The following is a 22,714-nucleotide window of genomic DNA, read 5'->3' as shown; positions in this document are numbered from 1 at the left end:
CTGGGCATTAAATGATGCTCTCGACCTCTGCTGTCTCAAGAATACACTCCTGATGCTTTGATTTATTTGTTGTGGAAAGCTGGATTCTCTGTGGACATATCCATGGATATGATTGCAAGTGGTTCAGTAAGAGACTGAAAATGAAGTTTGAGGCCGGTATTTTCCGGAGATGATTTGTGGGTGGTTTTAGATGGGGTGAGATGACAGGATTCAGGGCTGCTTTGTGGCTCAGTGTGCTTTTAGTGCCAAGTGTCTCCTGATGCTTAGAGAACGTGGATTGGCACGGAAAGAATGATTCCCTTCCTGACTGGTGAAAGAGAGAAGCCATAATAGATGATAGAGAAGCATAAGCAGTATGAGTAGAATAAGGAGTCTTCCAGATGGAAACTTGATGGGCTGCAAAGGTCGGAACCAGGTGGCTGAAGTCTCACAGGTACAGTATTTCAGAATTCAGTGCTGGAAAACTACAGACACAAGCTGTGGGGAGCAGGACCCTGGAGTAAATGTCACCCAGGGAAGATGATGGGGGCAATCACTGGGTTTGTTTAGCAGAGCAGGGAGAAAATGAAGCTGTAAAATGCCAGTGTGGGTAAACATTATTCATATATCCAGAAAGGGAACTGCTGTCCTTCTTAAGTACACAGCAATAACTGAGGCTTCATCCTTGCCCACACAGCAAGAGTTTAAGCTGGTTAAAGAGAAAGTAACAGGATTAAGAGAATTAACGTGGGAGCCAGTGCTTTTCCTAACCCTCTCCACACAGACAGCTGGACACCTTCTGTGCAAAGGTCCATGTTACCACTTCTCTTGGCTTAAAAAAAAGAATATATAGCAGTTCAAACCCTTGTTCCACTTGATGTCCTGTAACTTTTATCTTCTCGGTCAGCTCATCCTTTCTCTCACAGCAAACCACTCCCATGCTCTAATCAGGGAGGCGAAGGAACTCCTCCAGGTGAGTGATTCCTCATGACATTCCCAGCATTCTCCCAACAGGATCAAGCTCCTGGGAAGCGAGGCTGCAACCATGACTCTGTTTGTTATTTTCAGTTATAAAACATCTGTTATTTTCCTTGCCCAGAATAAAACTACATCCAGGGCAGTTACAGGGAAAGCTCTGAGCGTGGCCTCTTGCTCAAGTGTTCCAGTCCAGGCAGCCCAACGGGTCTGAATAGCAAAGCATTAAAAACAATCTCTGCACAGTTCAGCCCTGGAGAGCAGTTGCACTGCCAGGGCCCTGGAGAGCTGTTCTGGGAAGGGAGAGTTCTGTCTGAAGCTTGCAGAGGGATTAGTAATATTAATAATAATTAATATGCCATGGGGTAGTGAGGGCCAGGCTCTTCCTTTCAGCTGTGAGTAGACATTGCTTTCAAAGGGACTGAGCTAGGAGGGTTTCTGACAGAGTCTTGCAAGGATGGAAACCACATGAACCAAGTTCTTGGGCTTTAACAGCACTAGGTTTATTTTTGTCAGTAGTTATGGAGCCTGGACAAAACAAAAATCTCATTTCTGTGCTGCAGCAATACAATAGAGGCTGTGTAATAATGATATTTGGGTTCCAACAGGTTTTGAGTGCAAATTCAGTATTTGCTGGCAGCTGCCTGTGGACAGGAAGGCTGGTCCTGCCTCTGCATTGGCTGATTTGAATTTTTTGTGTGTATTCTGCAGTTTCCCTTCACCACAGCTAAGCTGCTCTTTAACCCCTGAGTGACCTGCATGGCCCTGCCTGTAACAGGAGCCTGGCTGTTAGAGGTCAGGGGTGGTTTTCAGAGCTCTAGGTGGGACCTAGGACACCACAGGTTTCTCTCCATGCTGTGGCTGTCCTGTGACAGCTGCAGATAATCACAGTAATAGTAATAACAGATATTTATAAATCCTGATCTCATCTTGCACAGAGAAAGCAGGCTGAAGCATTTGAATTAAATCTTGCTTTCCTCTAGAATTTGAGCATAATTCTATATTCAGAGAAGTTGGGTTGCAGCAGTCCAAGTCCTCTCATTGCAGTCATTTGGAGCTCCAAATGTCACATCTTTGCGTGAAGCAGAATGGCTTTAAAGGCTCAGGGTGAGAGCACATTTCCCTGCTGTCAGGGCTTGGCAGGGAGCAGAATCACTTCTCGTTGCTGTGGAGTGTTGATTGGGAGCTGAGAGGGCACTTATCAGGTTGGCTTTCTGAGGGTATGAACTTGTCTGAAGGCTCTGCCCGGGAAGCAGCTCAGCTGTGAACCAAGTGATGACGTGATCACAGGTTGTTTGAATTGCAAAGGGCATCACTGCCAGTCCAGCTTCACCGGGGCTTTCCCCTGCTGGTGTTGGCCTGGAAACACAACACTTGCTATTGATTTCTGGGGGTAAATTGGCTGGACCAGCTTCACCAACATAAAGGAGACACTGGGCCCAGGACTTGCTGGGAGACCTTGCAGCGAGGGCTCAGCACCGTGGGGCTTGAGCAGCAGCTTTCCTTTACAAATCCTGCTGGAAGAGGGACTTGGCTTTTCATCACAGAAGCTGGTTAGTACATAAAATCAAACACAGAGGTAAATGAAAAATTTCTTCAAAATTATGTTCTCATACCCTGGCCTCCCCTCAGCCCAAATCCTTCCTTTTTAATTCCACCGTTGTTTATGTTTGGGGTTTTTTTTCAAACTTGTGGTGGCTTTTTTGTTTTCTAATGAAACCATTTATAAAGAATTCACACACCTGCATTGTTACGAGATGAGTTCTTGCAGATAATTTAAACACCAGTTTAAGATTCCAGGATAATATTCCCTTATTATCCGGCAATGACCCTGGGGATATGGAAAATCCAAGTTTGGTCATCTGCAATTTACGATCTTACTGTAGTTTTTCTGTTTTGTTTTCCAAGGGTTTTGCAGAACGACTGAAATCTCCAGTATGGAAATAGCTTTCCCTGGAATTTCACTCTCTACTTTCCTTTCACAGTCTCCTCCTCCAGCAAAACTCCTACAGCCATAGAGCTACAAACCTCACCTTTGGCCATTCATCTTTTCATTCAGAGCTCTTCTGGAGCCTTTGAAGTGCTAATGCTCAGCACAGCCACGTGGGCAACAAACAGGCAGAGGTGGGTATTTGTGTCACTGCATTTGAATAACCAAGGTTTAAAAAAAAGTTTGTTCCCTTCACCTCCCTTGGGCAGACTCTGTGTAGCTCAGCCCATCACGGGCAGCCCCACTTTGAAGAGGGTTTTTGTACCTGCTCCGTGGTCGAGAGGTTGCATTTGTACCTTGGGAATCCTTTCATGGAGTCAGGTTCAGGACAGGCTGTGTCTTGCCCTGCAAAACAACTCAAAAGTACTAGTGAAGACTTGAGTGGGAATGGGGATGTGGCTCACGAGGCTGTGCCAGCTCTGCCAGGCTGGCAGCTCCTCCAGCACGTTGTGGCTGAGGTCTGTTCCTGGCACTCAGGGCTGGCCTTAGAACAGCTCCTCACCTGCCAATCCCTGCTGTCACCTCTGCCACTAGTCCTTCCCTCAGCCCACAGTCCTTGCAGAGGGGACAAGCAGTGAAGGGAGGTTGTAACTGCAAGTGTCTCCTGAGGAGACATGAGTGTGAAGGCTTTTTCAGGGTGTGCTGACAAGGTCTGGAGAGAGAGAGAGAGAGAGAGACCCTCTGAGCCCCCCTGGGCATAGAAGAGCACACACCACGTCATGGGACTGTGCCACAGCCTGTGCTCCACACCAGGACTTGCTCAGGAAGCCCTGGGAACAGCCTCTGTCTCTCCTGATTTCCCGGTGTCCCCTTTCATGGGCGGTTTTGGGATGGAGCTGCCCCTTCCTGGGAAGGGATGGTTGGCAGATGCTTTGCTTGCAAAGCCACCAAGTGCTGGGCTAATGCCCTCCATCACCCAAGAGCCAGTTCCTCTCACTGCTGCAGCACTCCCAGGGCTGCCAAAGCCAATATGAGGGATGTGCCTGTAGCAGCAAGACAGATGAACTTTTTGTCTGGCATCCACCTTTTTTTTTCCCCCCCTATTTTTGATATCCAGGATATGTCTATGTCCCTTTGCAGCAGAGACACTCCCACTTCAGTGCTTCTTCTTTATGGGCTTAGAGAGGAACAAAAGCTGTTGAAGTTGCTGTTGTCTCAGAAGTGCCTGAGATGGCAAATCTGGGTGCAGGGCCAGCAAGAACATCCCGGCTGTCACTGACTCAGGAGCTTTTCTTTGTGTCTGTAGCTGTGCACCTGCGGCTGTCCGGGCCCCTCCTTGGGTGTGTGTGGAGAGATGTGTGTTAGTGGGGCTCCTCTCCAGCTCTTTGTGGCCTGGCCAAGAGTACTGGAGGTGTCAAGGCAGAGGCTGCTCAGGAAGTCCTCGGTGAGGCCGAGGCTGCGCAGAGGCCTCGCTCAGGAGAGATCACAGAGGCTGCAGGAAGAGCTTGAAGCGGCAGCTCCGCTCCCCCGGGACGGCAGCGACAGAAGGAACGGCACGTACGAGGCCGGTGGGCTCCTGCCAAGCCACGGAGACTCGGGCTGTGGCCACCCCAGGGGGCTGCTCCTGTCTCCCACCGCACCGCCATTCATAACGTGGGATCTGTTTAAATCGGTTTCCCTCCGAACAAAAGAGCCAGATTAGCCCTCTGCACTTGAAAGCGGCAGATCGGGGCCGGTGCTGCTTCCTACGTGAGTGTTGAGAGGCAAATCCCCGGAGTGAAACGGAATCCAGGAAAATAATAGTAATGGTGATTCATCTGTGTCTGACATCTGAGCATCCAGCAGTGCTCCAGTGACCTGCTGCCGTGGTGTTACTGCACTCCAGTTCTTGAATGGGTTCCACAAGCTGCAGGCTCTGGGCTGCGTTCACCTCGATAGTCGTGTGAATTCCTTGCTCCTTTACAGACTCCAGAACATAACTGTGCACCCTCTCTCACCCATGGATTCATCATCCTCTGAGCCCCAGGAGCTGCAGGGATTCACAGTGCCCGCTCAGGTGGTTATTTCACAAGGCCAGCAGGTTCATTGGTGTTTCATGGTGGGGTGTGTGATGCCTTGTGTTTTAAAAGAGAGCTCCGAGAGCACAGCTGGAGGGCAGGATTGGTGTCTCTGTCTGGAAATGGGCTCATCCTGCTCTTACTGCCAGCAGGATTTAACCACGTTTGGTATAACAGTGCTGAGCTTGGCTCCACTTGTAGAAGTTGTGTTGGGAGTAAGTTCAGTTGCATTGGTTAATGCCAGAATAAACCACTGGACCTTGGCAAAGGCTTTGCTGCTTTGGAAAGCCATGAATCTCCGGGTAATGCAAAATCCACCATATTCACAGTGCCTTACTACCTGTCTCACAGAGACCTTGCCCAAACAACATATTCATCAGAACCTGAAATAATGGTTTCTCTGTCCGTGTCTGACTTGATAAACCACAATTTCCCTTGGCTCAGCCTGTAAAAAGTGCTTCCATGATCACAAAAGCAGATCTTTTTCTAATAAGGTATATCCACTGCAGAAAGTTAATTCTGGTCTTCCTGAGGTGCTGTAAAGCAGCAGAAGGTGGATGTTGGCACATGTTTCAGCACTAGGAAAACAATGTGTGTAAAAACCCTGATGTAAATCCATTGCTTTGGGGGAAAAAGTGCTTTTCCATGATAGTTTGCCCTCATTTAAGTGATTATAACAGGCTCTGCAGGGGGGAAGCTATACTCATCCCAAAATAACAAATAAACCAAACTGGTGTGGGCAAGTTTAGGATCCAGCCAGTGCTGATGGAGCAGCCTGACACGGGGGCTGTGAGCCAGCAGCCTTGAGCTCACCTCAAGACTCTTTCAGCACAGTCCCAGGTGGACACTGAGGTTTGAATCACAGGAATTATGTGCTTCCCTGTTAGTGCCATCATGAGAATTGGTCCTTCTCTGTGACAGCAGAGTGCTCAGGGATCCAAAGGGCAAAGGTGTTGGTGGGAGGGCAAAGGGAGATCCTTATATCTGAAGGGAGCAAAGGGAACCTTCTGTGTGTCCCCATCGAGTTAGATATACCCCAGACACTTTCCTTCAGCATCCTGGTCAACCTTAAACACCCTTCTCCTGAGATGTCCAACTTCGTAAAAATGACTTTGTTCAATATAAATTGAGAGCTCCCCTTTGTGTCTGTCTGACCCAAAGCATTGCTAGTCAATGGGAGTGTTTCCATTTGCACTACAGTTATAGGAATCATTTTGTCCCTATTTTTCCCATATGTTTTTGCTCTGCCTTAACTTTGGATCCTCAGAAAGCATTCTCTTCCACAGGGAAATTTCCAGCTTTGCTTAAAAAAAAAAAAAAAAAGAAATCAATGGCAATTTCTTTTACTCTCTGTTTGCTAGAGGAAAGTTTATTTTCTTTTAATTGTTTGGATTTTTTTTTCCAGTTTCTGTCCTGAATTTTTCGGTGCTGCTGGATGTTACAGCACTGGTGTGAAGTTCAACCTCTGCTCTGTGTTTTGGTGGCGAACACAATATAAAGTGTGAAACCTGTGATGGAAAGGTAAGTAGTTATTAAATTATATTTATCTTCATATTCCCTGTTGGTCTAAGATCCACCAGTGCAGCCAACCCTTTTCTCTGGTGATTGCATCAGGATTAAATTTTTTCTAAGCTCCTTAGACCAAAACTCAAACACTGCAGCCCTGTGAGTAACAGCATTTCCTAATCCGTGGTATTTTGCCATTTCTTACATCAGGAAATGCCCCGTTGCGCGATAACCGTCCTCAGACCGAGCGCTGTCAGGATTTTTGTGAAATCCCTCACTTTGGGTCAGCGCGCTGCTGGGGCGGGGGGGACTTTTTTTGATGTGGCAACTGCGCTGTCCCCACCGGCCGCAGCAGCAGCAGCGCCCGAGCCCTCGTGTTTGGCCACAGCGAGCGCAACGTTTTACTCCTAAATTATCAAAGTGTACCCGAAAACACCGGAGAGCCGCCCACGCGCGACCCCGGGACGGCACCCCCGGATGGGGTGCGGGGCCGGGCGATGCGGAGGAGCCGTCCCGGGGCCGGGCGATGCGGGGGCGCCGTCCCGGTCCCGCGGGTTCCCGGCCAATGGCTCCGCTCCGCGCACTCCCCGCCCCGCTCGCCCCATGTGCAGAAATAGCCCCGCCGCCGCCGGCAGCGGCTTTTCCGCGGGGAGCGGGCGGCAGCGGCGGAGCATCCCCGGCCGGAGCATCCCCGGGAGGACCAGCCCCGGGAGCAGCGTCCCCGGGCCCGTCCCGTCCCGGATGGCCCCGCGGCGGGTCCCGGCGGCGGGCGGGCGCTGAGCGGAGCCCCGCGGGCGGATGCCGGGTGGGGGCCGGGCGGTGCGGGCAGCGGGGGGCCGCGACCCGGGGCTCGCCGCGCCCCTCCGGCCCCCCACGGCCCCGGAGATGCGCGTTTGGCTGCCCCGTGGCTTGTTGGTACCTGCGGGAGGGCGCCCGGTGGAAAGTCCCTTCCCTTCATGAGCAGCTCCTGCTCCTCGCCCGGGCTCTCGCCATGGACACTATGCAAACCACCTACATCGTGCTGGAGCTGATCATCGCCGTGCTCTCCATCGCTGGCAACGTCCTGGTCTGCTGGGCTGTGGCCATCAACAGCACCTTGAAGAACGCCACCAACTATTTCCTGGTGTCCCTGGCGGTGGCTGATATCGCCGTGGGGTTGTTGGCCATCCCTTTTGCCATCACTATCAGCATTGGATTCGAGGTGGATTTTCACAGCTGTCTCTTCTTCGCCTGCTTCGTGCTGGTGCTGACACAGAGCTCCATTTTCAGCTTGCTGGCGGTGGCCATCGACAGGTACCTGGCTATTAAGATCCCACTGAGGTAAGAGACTGGAGTGGATGCAGCAGCCCCACTCCCTGACAGGAGTCAGCCCAGAGTCTGGTCTTCCTTGTTTTAGTGTTCAGGAACTTCTAGTCTCAAGAATTTTGCTGCTCACAGGTGATGGTGAAAATAACAGAGGTTTTGCACTCAGCAGCCTCAGGACTGGGATCAGTATCCCGCCTCTTACCTCAAAATGCACCTGGAAGCTCAGTTTCTGGAGGGTGTTTTTCTTGGGAGGGTCAGTGGTTTCTTGGGGGAGCCATGGAGTGTTTTAATAGTGCATTTGGGATAGTTGTAGCTAATCTATGTAGGTATTCATACAGCCCCCTTTATTGTGGTGTGCAGGCATCTCCCAGGTAATTAAATACAAGAGCAGCCACTCTTTCTCCTACTTCCCACTGTGAAAAGGAAAGAGAAAGGATTCACATGTCAGATCTCAGAATTTTACAGTTCAGACTTCCATCCAAGTGCAGCATCAAAGACATTAATTGGTTTCCTTCTAATTCGTGGGAAATTGAATTATAATGGGGAAAATTGTATGGAATATAACTTACAGGCACCCCACCAGTGAGCTGGTGCAGCAGCTGCCTTAAGCTTAAGTGCACCAAAACCCCGGCTTTGCATTATAAGCGACCGGAGTTCACTAGTCTCAGTCTCCTTCCTGTCTCATTTGTCCCTCCCTGAGAATAAGACATTGATGGACCCCCTGGGGAGTCCAGAATGGCTCCAGGGACTGGTCAGGAGCAGAGGCTGTGGGGGAGCAGGGCAGATGTGGTGTGGGGACCTCAGCTGAACTCTGTTAGCTGCAGCTTTCCTGAATTCCGCTCGTCTCTGGCACCTCCCTTGCACAAGCGATGGGTTCACCTTAAAATGACTTTAAAAAAAACCCCTTCACCTGTTCTGGCACTTTGCATCTGAGACCTCCCATACACTGAGCAAATATGAATTAGTCACCAGGCAGATGATCAGAACTGGTAGTGGAAGTGTGTGGCTGGGTGTGTCACCAGAGCACGGCGTGTGGAAATTCCGGGGCATGTAGAGTAAGTGGGGGCAGATCCGCAGCCGAGCACGGAGCAGGGCAGGTTGTTTCCAGCACCCCCAACCCTGGCTCTCACCTTCCCAGCCACCTGACTGGCCTTCCAGACCCACCTTGGCTCCGGATAATGCTTTGGTGCCTCTTCCTTTAGTTAGTTTGGGGCTTTCTCGGGGTGGGGGGTGGCAGCACAGCAGCAGCTGTGTGAGCAGGTCAGGGTTTTCGAAGTTTGTTCCGTCATAGCCCTGGCCACAAGCTGTCAGGCTCGGCTGTAACTCTATTTTTGTACCACAAGCTGTCAGGCACGGCCACAGCTCTGCCTCTGTACCACAAGCACTTTCTGCAGCTGAGGAAATGTTGTGAGAGGGGTTTGTGCTCCGCTGGGATCCGAGGGGAAGCAGCAGATCAGGAACGCTCTGAGGGGATCGCTCATGGGTTTGCAGAAGGAAAGTGGTTTTGCCAACTGACAAAATGGCAAGGATTTCCTCCACTCTCTTTTTTTCTTTCCCCAGTCCTGGTCTCGAGCGGGTTTGCTCACCCTCCATGAGGGCAGTTCATCCCAGGGCAGTTCTGCCTTGCTTTGGGATCCTTTCCCAGCATCGCTTTCTCACCCCATCTCACGCCAAATCTTTTATTTCATTTGCACAAACATCTTTATTCCTATGAGTGCTTTCTAGCTGGACACAAATGGAGACCAAGCAGTCCCATCCTAGGCTGTCTGAAGTGTGAAGTTTGGATTAAACTTGGTCTTGGCATTGAGGCCCATTTCATTGCTCTCAGAGGGGACCAGCAAGTAAAACTCCTTTCAAAGGAGGGGAGTTCTCCCTGTGAGGAACAGGGGGCAGTGGACAGGCCACTGCTTTGGCCACAGGAGATTTAGGGACTGGTAGTGAAAGGCTGTTTTTAGCTGTATAGCCAAGATCAAAAGAGGATAGAGGAGGTTATAAAACTACACAGGCAACGCACTTCTCCACCAGGGTTTTCCAACCAAGGCTTGGTTAGAGCTGTCTCATCAGCATTGTTATTCCTGAGATCCTCCATGGTACTGCTGGCAGTGAGAGGGGAGGAAATTCTCCCACCACCTGCTCCAGGTAGATGCACGTGGCATTTCTGGAAGGAGGTTTGTGCTGTGGGAGGGGAAAGCTGATCATCAGTTTGTAAGAATGGAGACCTCAGGAAAAGTTTTTCTCATTCAAACACTCACTCTGGAGGCCAGTGCAGAGGCTGATACCAGTCTATGAAGTATTAAACATTTAAGAAAATGATTTGTGCCCAGCCCTATCCAGCAATTACAATAAATAACGTGGTTGTTGCAGAGCAGATAAGTGTCCCTGTCACATGCAGAGCATCACCAGCTCCCCATGGAAACCTCAGCAGGGACATTAAGAACTGTCTGTGCCATATTATTTAATGCTCTTTCAGAGCTGTTTGAGGCTGCTGAGAGGCTGGGCAGGGGTGAGCAGCAGAACTTGCATTACAGCCAGGCTAATAATGGATTTTTCAGTTCTGTGGCTGAACCAAAAAATCCCATGGGGAAGAGGAAAATTGTTTCAGTCAAACTGGAACAACAATGTTTGGAGGTTTCAGTGAAACAAAGTGATCCTGACCAACCTGGCAGATTTTGGGTTGAGTTGTTTAACCCTTCTGATGTGGCTGTGCTGCTCTTTGAGATGAGGACGCCCTCGCTGGGGAAGGAACTCATCTAGAGAATTGCAGAACAAAAACCTTATTTAAAAATGGTGGTTTAGAACCCTCCCTCTTCTGGCTAAAAATATTTGCTGAATTTGACCTGAAGCCACGAATTCCTTCTGTCCCTTGAAACTCGTATTTTGTTTGTTTGTTTTCGACGAATTTACTGTTTGTGGAGAAGCCCCCGCCCACGCTGCCCACTCTGTGCAGCTGCAGCTCCGAGCCCTTCCCTGGGTCCCTTCTCCCTGGCCATCATACCAGGATGCAGCTCCTTGTCCTCAAACATGCTCTGACCCTGCCTTGTTTCCTGCACCCTCCTGGACTCCAGCGCTTCCAACCTGGCAGTGCTGGCGCCTGTGTGTGCCCGTCCCTGTGCTGCCCAGGTACCCAGCACCATCCCTGCTCCCCTCTGCCAGCCTGACCCCCCCAAAAGCTCACTCCCCCACAGCACTTCCTCCAAGCAGAATATCCAAGCCAGGGGATGGAGCATCTCTCAGCAGCAGCAAATCCGTCCTGCAGAGCACTTGGCACTGGAGCGACGCGAGGCTTTTGCTCTCTGGCTTCCTCTGGGGCTGGATTTCACCCCACAGTCCCAGAGCTCCGAGCCAAAGAAGATTTGTACGTGGAATAAAACAGTTTCCTTCTATTTGCATTAACCAAAATCCCTTGGCATGGCTAATAACTGCAGGTACGGATGGATGCCTGGAACAAATGTGTCAGGAATTAGGGAGGGAGAAGAGGATCTGTGTATTTAGAGAGCAAAAGGAGAGTGAAATGCTGAACAACCTCACGCTGTGTGTGCCCTTGTCTGCTGGTAACTCCTGCAGGACAGTGAGTGTGGTGCTGCTGCTGCTGCCTGCCTGGCAAACATCCCAGCTTGGACCTGTGGAGGGAAAATTATCCCCAGTTCCCTGTGATTTGAGCTGATCTGGTGCTTGTCCTTCCTCCCTGGATTTAGTTCTCTCCCATCTTCAACTTTATCCCTAGCAGGAGTGAAGGACTGATGTTCCAGGGAAGCTTTGCCATGAACTGGAACAGGGTATCCATGGCCATGTCCTCTCCCTTTCTGCACCTTGCTGCCCCCCTGAAGCCAGAGCATCCATGTGTGGATTCACAATCTGTTAATGGGATCAGGATCTGTTAATGGTGCTGCCCTGGTTTGTCTCTGCTCCTGCCAGTCTCCCACAGGAGCTGCTGCCCCTCTTATATTTGATGTGGTGAAGGCAACAATCCAGCTCCTTCCTGCTGTCCTCATGGGGACAAATTATGTTTGGATTGTTGCTGCTCTTTTCTCATCCTTTCCAGAGGTGGGTTGGCTGATTCTGGGCATCTGCCTGCCCTCACTGCACCCTGCTGCTGCAGAGGAGGGGTTCCCTCTGTGTTCCCCAGCAAAGAATTCCCAGATCCCTTTCAACTCCCAGCTTTTTCCTCAGCAAAGCAAACCGGTGGGTTTTTATGGCAGGTGGGAGGACTGGAGTCACTGGGGAGGAGAGAAAATCCCCTTGGTCTTCACCTGCCGCTCACTGTGCCGTCAGAACACGGAGAACTGCAGCTGCTCTTCCTTCTTCTGCCCTCGCCTCATTTCCTTTAATCCCCGCACTGCCCTTTTTCTGAACTGCCGGGCGTGTCCCGCCGTCCGTGTGTGGCTCGCACAGCCCCGATCCTGCGCCCGGGAGGGACCCGCCCTGATTCCTGATTCCTGAATCCAGAGCAGGGGATGCTCTGCCTCCCCATCCATCAGAACGCTGTGCCTGGCCAAGGTTATCAGTGATTTATGAACTTAGAAGTGTCACAAACTCAGCGAGGGCAGGAGGGCTGGTGTGTTCACTTGAGCAGCGGAGCTGTCACAGCTTTAGGGAAGTTTGTGTCGCCCAGAACGTGGGGGGCTGTGCTCAGCCAGGGGCTGCCACGGCCTTTGGATGCAGCCGGAGCACAATAACAACATCAGGAATAACCACATGTGCCCTCATGGCCACGAAGTGGAGAGGGGAAATCACGACTATTTTTAGTTGGGAGCAGCCTCGTTTCCTTAAAATGCATGTCCCAGATCTTTATATTTTTCCCGCACCTCAGAGGTCACTTCCCTCCCCAAAAAACCAAAAATCCTGACAGGAAAAGGAGTTGTCCTTGAGACCTCTGGCCTGATGCAGCTCCTGCAGAAGCTGGGGGGCAGCAGGAATGCTGGGAGCTGCAGGGATGGTGGGGAGCAGCAGCCAAAAGCCTCAGTTCCGGGCTGTTGGCCGAGGGCACCCGTCTCCAGGCTGAGCCAGAACCCAGAGCTTTAAGTTTAGGAGCTTGTTTCCATTTTGGCCAACTCAATCTATAAAAACACAAGTTAATTTTTAGACAAAAAAAAAAATTTGCTGTACAACCTGGCAGACTTTTTATCCAGAAGATCTTCTGACCTCTCCGTAAAAGAACATATGAAACCAAAACGTTTTGACAGAAACTGTTTTATTTTGCAGTTACGAGTTTTTGCTTTGTTAATTATGGAGCTGCTGCTGCTCGGGATTTTTACAAATTTGCTGTTTGTCAGAGCAACGAGCACAGAGCACAAAACTGAGTATTTTAGGAGTGTTCTGCCCCGGCCCTCGGGCGGTGACTCTGTGGGGGGCTTGAGGACTCTTGTTACTGTATTTGACCCACAAGATGCCAGGAATCAGTGATGCCAGCTGTGCCTACAGATGTGGCAGTCCAAGATGACAAACTCAGGGAATTTGTACACGCCAAAGAACGGATTATCTCCTAATCCAATGGATGACATCAGGCCTGGGCAGGAGCCAAAAATAACCTGGAGTACATCAGTGGGAGTGTGGGCTGGACGCTCTGTCAAACCTGGCAGTGCAGGGGCAGGGAGGAAAGGATGGGATGGGCTCCTGGAGCTGGGATAAGGCATTGGTAGGTGGGTGGGTGGTGCTGAGCTCAGTGCTGGCCATGCCACATTCACCAGCCCCTGGGAAGGCTGGTCAGGACTCTGCAGCGAGGGCAGATGAGGAGCAGCTTGCTGGGGCTGGTGGATGGAAAGGCAGCAGTTTGGAGCCTTTGGGAAGGGCTTGACACTTGTTTCACTGCAGAAAGAGTGATCCAGCAGAGATCTGCCCTCTCCCCACCCTTACCTGTTGCCTGAGTGAGCAGGGCACTGGGTGCCTGGGAGGGGCAGTGGTCACCACTGCTCTGTGCAGGGGATCACACCCAAACACCTGGCCCTGAATCCTCATCCCCATCTCACCCCTACAGCTGCCTTTAACTCAGCTGCCTGGTGCTGCACAGCTGAGGTCTGACCGCCTGGGAGGTTTTGGAGTGACAAAAATTCTCAGCCCCAGGCCCCATCAGGCAGATAAAACTGGGCTGCTGAGCCCCGGAGGAGGGTGATGCTGAGGAACAGCTCAGCTCTCAAATAGAGAAAACTGGGGGTTTGTGTTCTAGGACTCAGAAACACCCTATTGGAGCACGAAGGTGTCACACTGACCTCAGACCAGTATCACACTGGTATCACACCAGTATCACACACGTGCATGATGCAGGCAGCTGAGCTCATTCCTTCCTGTGCTCCGGGGCCCCATGTGCCTCTGGCAGCCCCCCAGCACCAACCCACAGCCCGCCCTGCTCACACCCCCGGCGTCTGAGTTCAGTTTTCAGTCACCTTTTCTCACCCTGCCGGGGCCAGAACTGCCTGGGGGCGGCTTCTACAGACGGAAACCGAGGTGGCGAATGCAAATCCCTGGGGCTGGGCTGATGTGAGTGTGAGAACGGCACTCACACCCACCTCGCGGGTGCTGTCAAGCGTTCAACAAGTGCAGGGCTGCGAGTCCCCTCCTGCCGCTCCTCACCTCGCAGCAGCCTGAGCTGCATTTTCCCTAATTAATCCTCCGCATTACCCAGCCGTGTGCAGTTTGCAGCGCGCTTTGGCTCTCCCGCGTTCCTCCTTCCCGCATTCCTGGTCCTACGGGCTGAGTGTGAAGCACAGCCGGGTTCTGGCTGTTCTGTCCCCAGGCGCTGCTCCTGCCCCTCCACAGCACCCTGTGTGCTCACCTGGGCGGGGTGGTGACAGTGACCGTCCCGGCGGAAGGCCGGGAGCGCTGCTGCTGTCCCTGTGACAATGGGGACAGATGCGGGAGGAAGTGATTTGTCTGCGCCGGGATAGACACAGATGTCCTGCTTCCTGGGCTGATACCGTGACCGCTAATCACATCTCTCCCTGCCAACTCCTTCCACAGCTTTTGCTTTTTCTTTCCTTTCCCTCCCCCCCTCCTCTCCAAGGTGCAATTCACGATTCATTTGAAACGTCCTGCCAGCAGATTTCAGCTGGTGTGTGATCTCCATTCCGTGGCGGTGCGTGGAGCAGAGCACAGCTTATTTCGTGCTGTTTTAGCTCAAAAAAAAAAAAAAAAAAAAGAGCAAGATGCAAAGTACAGCTGCGAGGAGGTGACAAGGACACAATGCTTGGCAGCCGAGCTGCTCTCACCCCGTTTGAATGGAGGTGTCTGTGTATTTCCCTTCACACTTAAAATAGAAGTGTGTGAATTGCTACTGATCATATCAGAGCACCTGCGTGGGCTGAGTTCTGCCAACTCCATCTGCTCACCTCCCTGTGTCCAGAGGCCTGGGCAGAGAGGGCAGGGAGAGCAATGGGAAGCACCAGTCCCAGGGCTCTGTCCACAGCTCTGGGCACTGGGAGTGCAGGGAGGACCTGCACCCACTGCAGCATCCCTGGCACAGCCCTCACACCTGTGTCTCCCCACCCATCCCATGGAATGTGGCCCCAGCACGAGCCATGTGTGAGTTGGGAGTTAAAGCTCAGAAATTGCCCGTTGGAGGCTGATCCTGCTCTGGGGTTTGGCAGCAGGAGAACCAGCCCCAAGTCCCTGAGCAGCACAGCAACTCCTGCTCCAGCTGGGGCACAGGGACCAGGATGGACAGGAGAGTGGCTTTGTGGCACCACAGTGTTCTGATCTGTTCACCCTTCTGTGGACAGGCAGGATGGGCCCCCGTTCCTGCTCTCTGAGATAAATAATGTGGGAATAACGGTCCCATTCTAGGCTGTTGCTGTTTTCTGCCCCAAGTCCATCACCCCAAATGCCAAATTCCTCCTTGGCTGGTGCTTTCACTCCTCGCTTGATGGAGCTCAGGGGCAGCAGGGCCTCTGCTTGGGTGACCTCCCCGGGGTGACTGCAGAGGGGCTTCTGTGCCTGTGACACTGGTGGCCAAGGTACAGTTCTTCCTGTCACAAGGACGTAATTAGCACCTTCATGGTGATTAAGCCAGTAAAGAGGCTTTGCCTGGTGGTGTAAAAGGAACTAATGCATTGCCAGGTTATTTGATCTCAATAAATCATTTTAAAATATTCAGCTGTTATTTACATTAAAGCAGCATTTGATGCCTCTGGGCAGAAACACAGAGGTGATTCAATATTTGTTATACATTAGTTGAGCAGACTTAGGTGAGCAAATTTACTTTAGTAGTATTTTACATAATAATATTAAGCCTGAAAGAGAATGAAGGAGAGGTTTGCTGGAGCATTCAGAGGTGTGAAAATCTGTTGGTTCCTCACTGTCTGACCGTGTTTATAGTGCTTAGGGAGGAGCTGAGTCCCAGCTCAGCTGTCTCACAGCTCCTGCCCACTGCTGATGAAGGTTTATGATGGGGTTGCTCTGTTGTGTGGCTTATGAGACTCTTCACACCTGGATCTGGTGGCAGTCATGCACTTTATTTTAAGCACATGCTTAACTTCTGTTCACTTAGGGCAGCGTCCCACCAAATAAGTGTATTAAGGTAATAACAAGGTGACTAGTGAGCAAGTCTAGAACATCAGGCTATTCCCACCTTGGCCTTTTCTGGCTGGTGGCTCAGCCTGGTCCAGGGGTTTGCACAGACCCTTCTGGGAGGCCACAGCAGTGACCACCCTCAGTCCCTGCCATCAGCTGAATGGAGAGATGCTGGGAGGAATTTGCAATGCAAATTCCGTGAAAATAAGGAGCTAATCTGAGGAGTGCAGTTGTTCACTGTGAATATCTCCACTGAGCTGAACACCATCTCTGCCCTGTGCTGAGAGGCCTCCAGCCCTCCCCACTGCTCAGCTCTGGCTGCTGCAGACTGGGAGCCCAGAATATTTTTACATCCTGTCACACAGGGCCCCCTGCTTGAATGTGATCCTGGCTCTGCTGTGTGTGCCAGGGACGGTGAGCGGCACTAAAATAAACAGGCCACTGTCACAGCCACTTATTAAGTGCCTACTTAACCAGTTTTGTAAACCTTGAAGCCAACTCATCCTTGCAGAAGAGTTCAGGAGAAGAGCAGATGGAACAAGCCTTATGTGGTCATGTGTTGTCAGGAAGAGGCAGCACTGGATGTCACCAGCCTGGAGTGACACGGTGGACACCAACCTCAGCATGGCACACTGAGGCTTCCCTTCTGTTCCTGAGAACACAAAACCCTGGCCTCAGTTTCTGTTTCTGACAACGGTCCCTTCACATTTTCCAGTCTCACTACAATAGTTTTTGGGATGGAGCAAAGGAACAACTGAAGAGACCAACTAGGCATGGCTTAGACAAGCCAAGGAGCTGCCGTTTTCCCTTTCCACGTGCAGAGCTGCAGGACAGCAGCAGCTCCTGGTTCCTCTACAGCACTGACTGAGCCTGGCCAATATTGTAGCTCGAGACTGAGACTTTGCCAAGAGATTGGATTTCTGGGAAGTTGCTCTGAATCAACTCTTAATGTTCTCAGGCCCCACAACCCCGAAACGGCTCCAATTTCTGAAAACTTAACACGGGCTTTCAAAAGCAACAGGCTTGGCCTCACTGATGCCCTATCTGATACCTTGTCATCTTCTGAAGTAGTGAAACTTAGTAATAATGAGAGAAAAGTGCAGGAGAAGCCCCTCCGTGGCTGGACCTGCCCTTTAGACATCTACCCACAGAGTGTGGTCACAATTCAGCAGCGCCTAAATGTGGCTGCTGCTCCTGCATCCTCCCAGCCAGCCCTGGTTGTGCCTGAAGAAGGACTCAAGGGCTTCCCCAACCCCTCTTTGCCCCCTGGTATGTCCTGGCAGACCCCTCCCTTTCCCCTCCTGTCTCTCTATCTCCAGGAGGAGTGGGACGCTCGGCTCACACGGAGCCGACTGGAGTTGTGATTCACAGGCACAGCTGTGGATCTGTGGGAATAAAACCCTCCCCTGCCTCACGGGCCGGAAGAAAATCAGAACAAACGTTCTTAGCAAAGGAGGAGCAGGGTAGCCAAGCCAGAGTAAACAAGCACTGAGAGAAGGGTGTGGGAAGGAGGGGACGTGTGCGAGCCAGCAGACACTGACTGGCTGTGCAGGGGACAGGAATGGGTTTCTCATGTTGTCTTTCTGGCAGTCACTGCTCCTTCCCCTCTCCAAAGAGTGATCCGACTGATGCTTTGACGCTGGCATCTGCTCTGGTTGCACCCAAACCAGCTTGATTTTGAAGCTTTAGGTTCCACCTCTGTGTCTCTGAGCATCGTGGGGGCTGGAGGGGCCATGAGGACACCCAGTCTGTGGGGTTAGGGAAGGTGTGGGGTAGTGTGTGACTGCACCCTCAGCACTGCATCAACTTGTCCCTGGGCCACAGCAGAGCTTCTCCACAACACATGGGGTACTGCAGTGCAGATTTGAGCACCAGCATTGCCTCAGCTGGACGAGGACAGCCCAGGTGTTGGTGTAGCCCAGCAGCGTGTCCTGGCGTGCGAGCAGTGGCAGCTCAGGGCAGGAGAGGACACTAGTTAGAGAGTGAGCCTTCCCCTGTTCGTGCCCTCCTGGCAATTGGTGGTTCAGGCTCATGCAATGATAAAGCCTTTTTTAAGACTCCAAGACCTTTCCCTCCTATTGAAGGCTGTTTGTGGGCTGGGGCAGAGCCTGGTGCCTCTCAGGAATAGTAAATGAGTCAACCCCCAAATCACTTTGCGGAGGTGGAGAGCACAGGTGAGATTTTTTACCCCCTCCAGTGATCACAGAGGTGAGGCTCCTGCGGGTGTGGGTGTGGCTTTTGTCTCATTAGCCAAAGTGCTGATGACTTTAACAGCAGGGAAGTCACCAGTGCTCGTTTATTTAATGTCTCTATCCTGGTTTTGCTCTGGGTGCTGTAGGTATAACAGCCTGGTGACTGGCAAGAGGGCAAGAGGACTCATCGCCGTGCTGTGGCTCCTGTCCTTTGGAATTGGACTGACTCCACTAATGGGCTGGAACAAAGCCATGAGTGGTTGTCCCAACGCCACCAACGAGACAGGGGCTGACCCGGGGACGGAGCACCACGGCTGCTTCATCTCCTGCCTCTTTGAGAACGTGGTCACAATGAGCTACATGGTGTACTTCAACTTCTTCGGCTGCGTGCTGCTGCCACTTGTCATCATGCTGGGGATCTACATCAAGATATTCATGGTGGCCTGCAAACAGTTGCACCAGATCGAACTGATGGGCAACTCCAGGACCACGCTGCAGAAGGAGGTGCACGCGGCCAAGTCTCTGGCCATCATTGTAGGACTTTTTGCCTTCTGCTGGCTGCCCCTGCACATCTTGAACTGCATCACGCTCTTCCACGAGGATTTCTCCAAATCCAAGCCCGAGTGGGTGATGTATGTGGCCATCATCCTCTCCCACGCCAACTCCGTCATCAATCCCATCATCTACGCCTACAGGATCAGGGACTTCCGCTACACCTTCCGCAAGATCATTTCCAAGATCCTCTGCAAGACGGACGACTTCCCCAAGGGCACCACTGACAACAACCAGCACTTGACTGTCACCAACATTAACTGCCCAGTGGCCTCGGTGACCATATGACCCTGCAGGTCCTGCTCCTGGGATTCCCAGCCCGTGCCCGGCGCTCCCCGTCCCCGTGCCCGTGTGAGCGGCCACGGCGGGCTCCGAGGGGGTGCTCGGAGATGACCACTATGCAGATGTGCAGCTGTCTTTTTTATTTTATTTTTGTAATGAACACAGTGCCTCGTGGAGGAGTAACCTGACGGGGGACACTGAGTGCAGCTCACCCTCCACCATCACCCCGGGGTGGGAGTGCCGGTGATCGTGTCGCGTTTCCTTTCCAGGTCGGACGTTGACTGGGGGAAGATTCACCTGCTGGGGGTGTTTCCCCTAATTGTGCTGCTCATGTCAAGTCATAGGATCTTTATTTTAATTATTATTATTATTGTTATTATTATTTTTTAATATTTTGATTCATTTAGGAGTAATAATTTTGTGTCTGTTTTTGAGTTGTTCTCTAAGTCCATACTTGAAAGCTCTTTGGTAATACCCTAATTATTCCATCAATTGTTTGATGCAGCTAGTATTCTCCGATGGGAAAAAGTCTTACTTAGCCCAGTTGCTGGTGTGAAATGGAATCTGTGTTCCAGGCTCTGAGGGGAGGGACTGTGTGGATGGGAAAACCAGATCAGAACTGGCCAGCTATTTCTGGCCCCAGCATGAAAACCCTGCTTACTGAAAGAGTTGAAAAAAGAGTTGACCAAGGTTTTAGAACAGCAGTCTCACGGCCTTTAAATCACTTTGGTCTACAGGGTTGTGCAGCCCAAAGCTTCAGGTTTGCTTTCAGGTCTGTTTCCAGATGTCCAAATGCAGAAGGCAGAGGTGCCCCAATGATCTTGGCTGGTCTGATCCAGAGTCACTGAGGTCAGTGCCACTCTGACTTGGTGACATGACCTCTACAATCAGATTTTTGCTCCCAAGTCAAAATTTGCCATCCTTGCAGTGCTTCCAGAAGTGCAGGTTTTAGCTGTGAGAGCTGGATGTGCAGCTCACCTGGTCCCTAAAGCTCGATCTGGCTTGGCATCCTCTGCAGCCCTGTAACCCCCAGAAGCTGTGAATACTTTTTTGTTTGTTTGTTTTAATAGTAATTTTTATATTTTTATTTTTTTCTAATGCTGACCTGCATCAGTAACAAAAAGAGACAGGAAGGGAGCTAAAGTGCTAATGTGTGTGAGAAGCTAGATTGCCATGGCTTGTGACCTGATTTTGGCCAAGCTCTCACAGGTTGTCTAGCCTGGCCTCTGTAGTTGGCCAGGTGTCCTGGCCCTCACTCTGAGTCCCAAGCCCACTCAGCAGCAGAGCAGTCTTAATTATACTGCGGGTTAATAACTCTCTGCAACCACAGCTCAGTAATTACTGCCCCAATTTAACGTGTAACTGTGATATCCAAAACTAGACCAAGGCAGAGAGAGCAGTGCAGTAATTTCTGAAGAACAAGCTGATCGTGGTGCAGAGATGCAGCTGCTCCTGACTAGCTCAGACCTGCCATCACGTTGTGGCCCTCTCACAAATGGGAGTCTTGCCTGGAGGTTCCATCTCCCTCCGAAGCACTCGGTGCCAGCAGCACCACCGTGTGACTGGTGAGGAGCTGGAGTGCAAGGACTGGTGTTAAATGTGGTTTTCAGCAGTAACTCACACAGGGAGAGAGAGGGAGCAGGACTTCTGGAGCCAGGTTGCGGGGAAGGAAGTTTAAACACAGCCAGTTCCTGAAGAACAGGTCCAGCGGACAGACAGTGATGCGTGATGGGCAGTTTGCCCCTGAAAAATTGTACTTGAATCATATATTTTTTTTAACTGTGTTGCACTAAAAGGGGGTTAATACAAGACCCCAAGAATTTAACTTCTCTGGCAAATATAATGACAAATACGGTGTAAAATCAGTTGAAAAGCTGATCTGAAGAAATCTTGTTCCTGCAGCATCTGCTCTGCCAGCTGGCAAGACCTGCAGGCAGCAGCTGCAGGAATGACTTAGGGCCCACCATGCACAGGGAATGGTTCCCTGGGAGTGATGGATTTCAATACCATGTGTAGCAGCTCGGCCCTGAGAGCCAACCCCAAACCTGGGTGAATCACCAGTAAGATCTGAATGGGTTTGTACATATTTATGCAACGTCCAAATTTAGCTACAGCTCAGTATCTCAGATATATGCATTTCCAAGAAGAATCTGAACAGTTAAAGTTACTGTCCCAAGTGCTTTTCCTTTAACAGCCCCATTCAGCTTTGCTGCATCTGCCTTGGTCACAGTCCAGCTGACACATGTAGCCACCTCCTGCCATTTGGGCAGGGTCTGACTCTCTCCTCCGCTCATTCCTTCCCTTCTGTGTTATCTTTGGCTGTGTTCCTTCTGTTAATCACGGCTGGAAACAAGCAGGGTTTCACCTGCAGGTCTGGCAGTGTTGCACAGTGGATGAGAGCCACATTTATTCTTACAACAAAGGACGTAATCTCTCCCTTCTGCTGGCTGAAAACAAACCAAATTCTGGACAGCACGAACAGACTGAAACTCACAGTGCTGTAAAACCAAAAGAGGAGGCCCCAGGACACTTGTTGTATGTGACAGCTTGCACTGCAGCTCAGCATCCACAACTGCTACCTTCATCTGCCTCTTATGGGCCAGAATTCCTGCAGACGGGTGCGGTGTATCCGACTGTGCTGCCGGGGTGTCAGGCATTCACTGTGGCCCAGGTCACCACGGTCATTAAGCACAGTAAGTGTCTTTGTGGATCTGAGCCAAAGACATTTGAAGGCAAAATAAAAATAGGACACTTCCCTTGCCCCCCCCCCCAAAATAAAAAAAGCTCTGAAGGTTTCTATAAAAATGTGAAGTAAAAATGGCCGAGGAACTTTCTGTAGCAAGTGCAGCTGAAACCATTCAGCTGTCACTCCTCACTGCTCTGATGTACATAGATGGATGTGTTTTCCTCATGTTGCTCAGATTTTGTATTTGCAGTAACTGTTATTTACATACAGAATGCTTAATTTACCACCCACACAACCTGGCTCAGCCTGTGCCCCATTATTTCTCGTGGTGACGCGTTCACACGGTGTCTCATACGAGGCCACACTGCACTCGAGGAGGACAGGGCGTGGGCAGGGAGCCAGAGCTGGAAGGAGCTGGTTCCCAGCTCACTGGCTGGTATGAGGATTGGGAAGCAGCAGTGTCCTTCCCCCCGTGCCCGTCATGGAGAGCCTTGCCTTGCTCACCAGCACGAGGGGGTTGACTTGTCTGGAAAGGGTCAATTTAAAGCACAGCAACCAGGGTGATGCTTCCAAAGATCCTGTGTTACAGCAGAAGCACAGACCTGTCATCAGTCTCGAGCTGCTGGGGTCCCCCTGCCCTAGTCCCTGGTACAGGTTTGACAGTGATGGATCAGAAATTGCTCTGAGCAGCCACATGCAAAGAGCCACAGCAGCTCCTTAATTTGAGGATCACTAAGAGACCTGCTGG

At 51.2% G+C, this 22,714-nt stretch overlaps 1 protein-coding gene across 1 annotated transcript; it reads left to right on the top strand.

The window, feature by feature from the left end:
• Positions 1–7,151: 7,151 nt before the first annotated feature.
• On the top strand, positions 7,152–22,251 carry ADORA2B (adenosine A2b receptor). Its single transcript, XM_027691132.1, has 2 exons — positions 7,152–7,767; positions 18,593–22,251. Exons 1-2 carry the CDS (start codon positions 7,439–7,441, stop codon positions 19,284–19,286), a joined length of 1,023 nt encoding a protein of 340 aa, XP_027546933.1. The 5' UTR covers positions 7,152–7,438; the 3' UTR covers positions 19,287–22,251.
• The last annotated feature ends 463 nt before the right edge of the window (positions 22,252–22,714 follow it).

The sequence above is a fragment of the Neopelma chrysocephalum genome, unplaced genomic scaffold, assembly GCF_003984885.1.
Source record: "Neopelma chrysocephalum unplaced genomic scaffold, ASM398488v2 Primary Assembly neopelma1_82, whole genome shotgun sequence".
In the NCBI taxonomy this organism is placed as follows: domain Eukaryota; kingdom Metazoa; phylum Chordata; class Aves; order Passeriformes; family Pipridae; genus Neopelma; species Neopelma chrysocephalum.
This window is presented reverse-complemented; position numbering and strand designations above follow the sequence as displayed.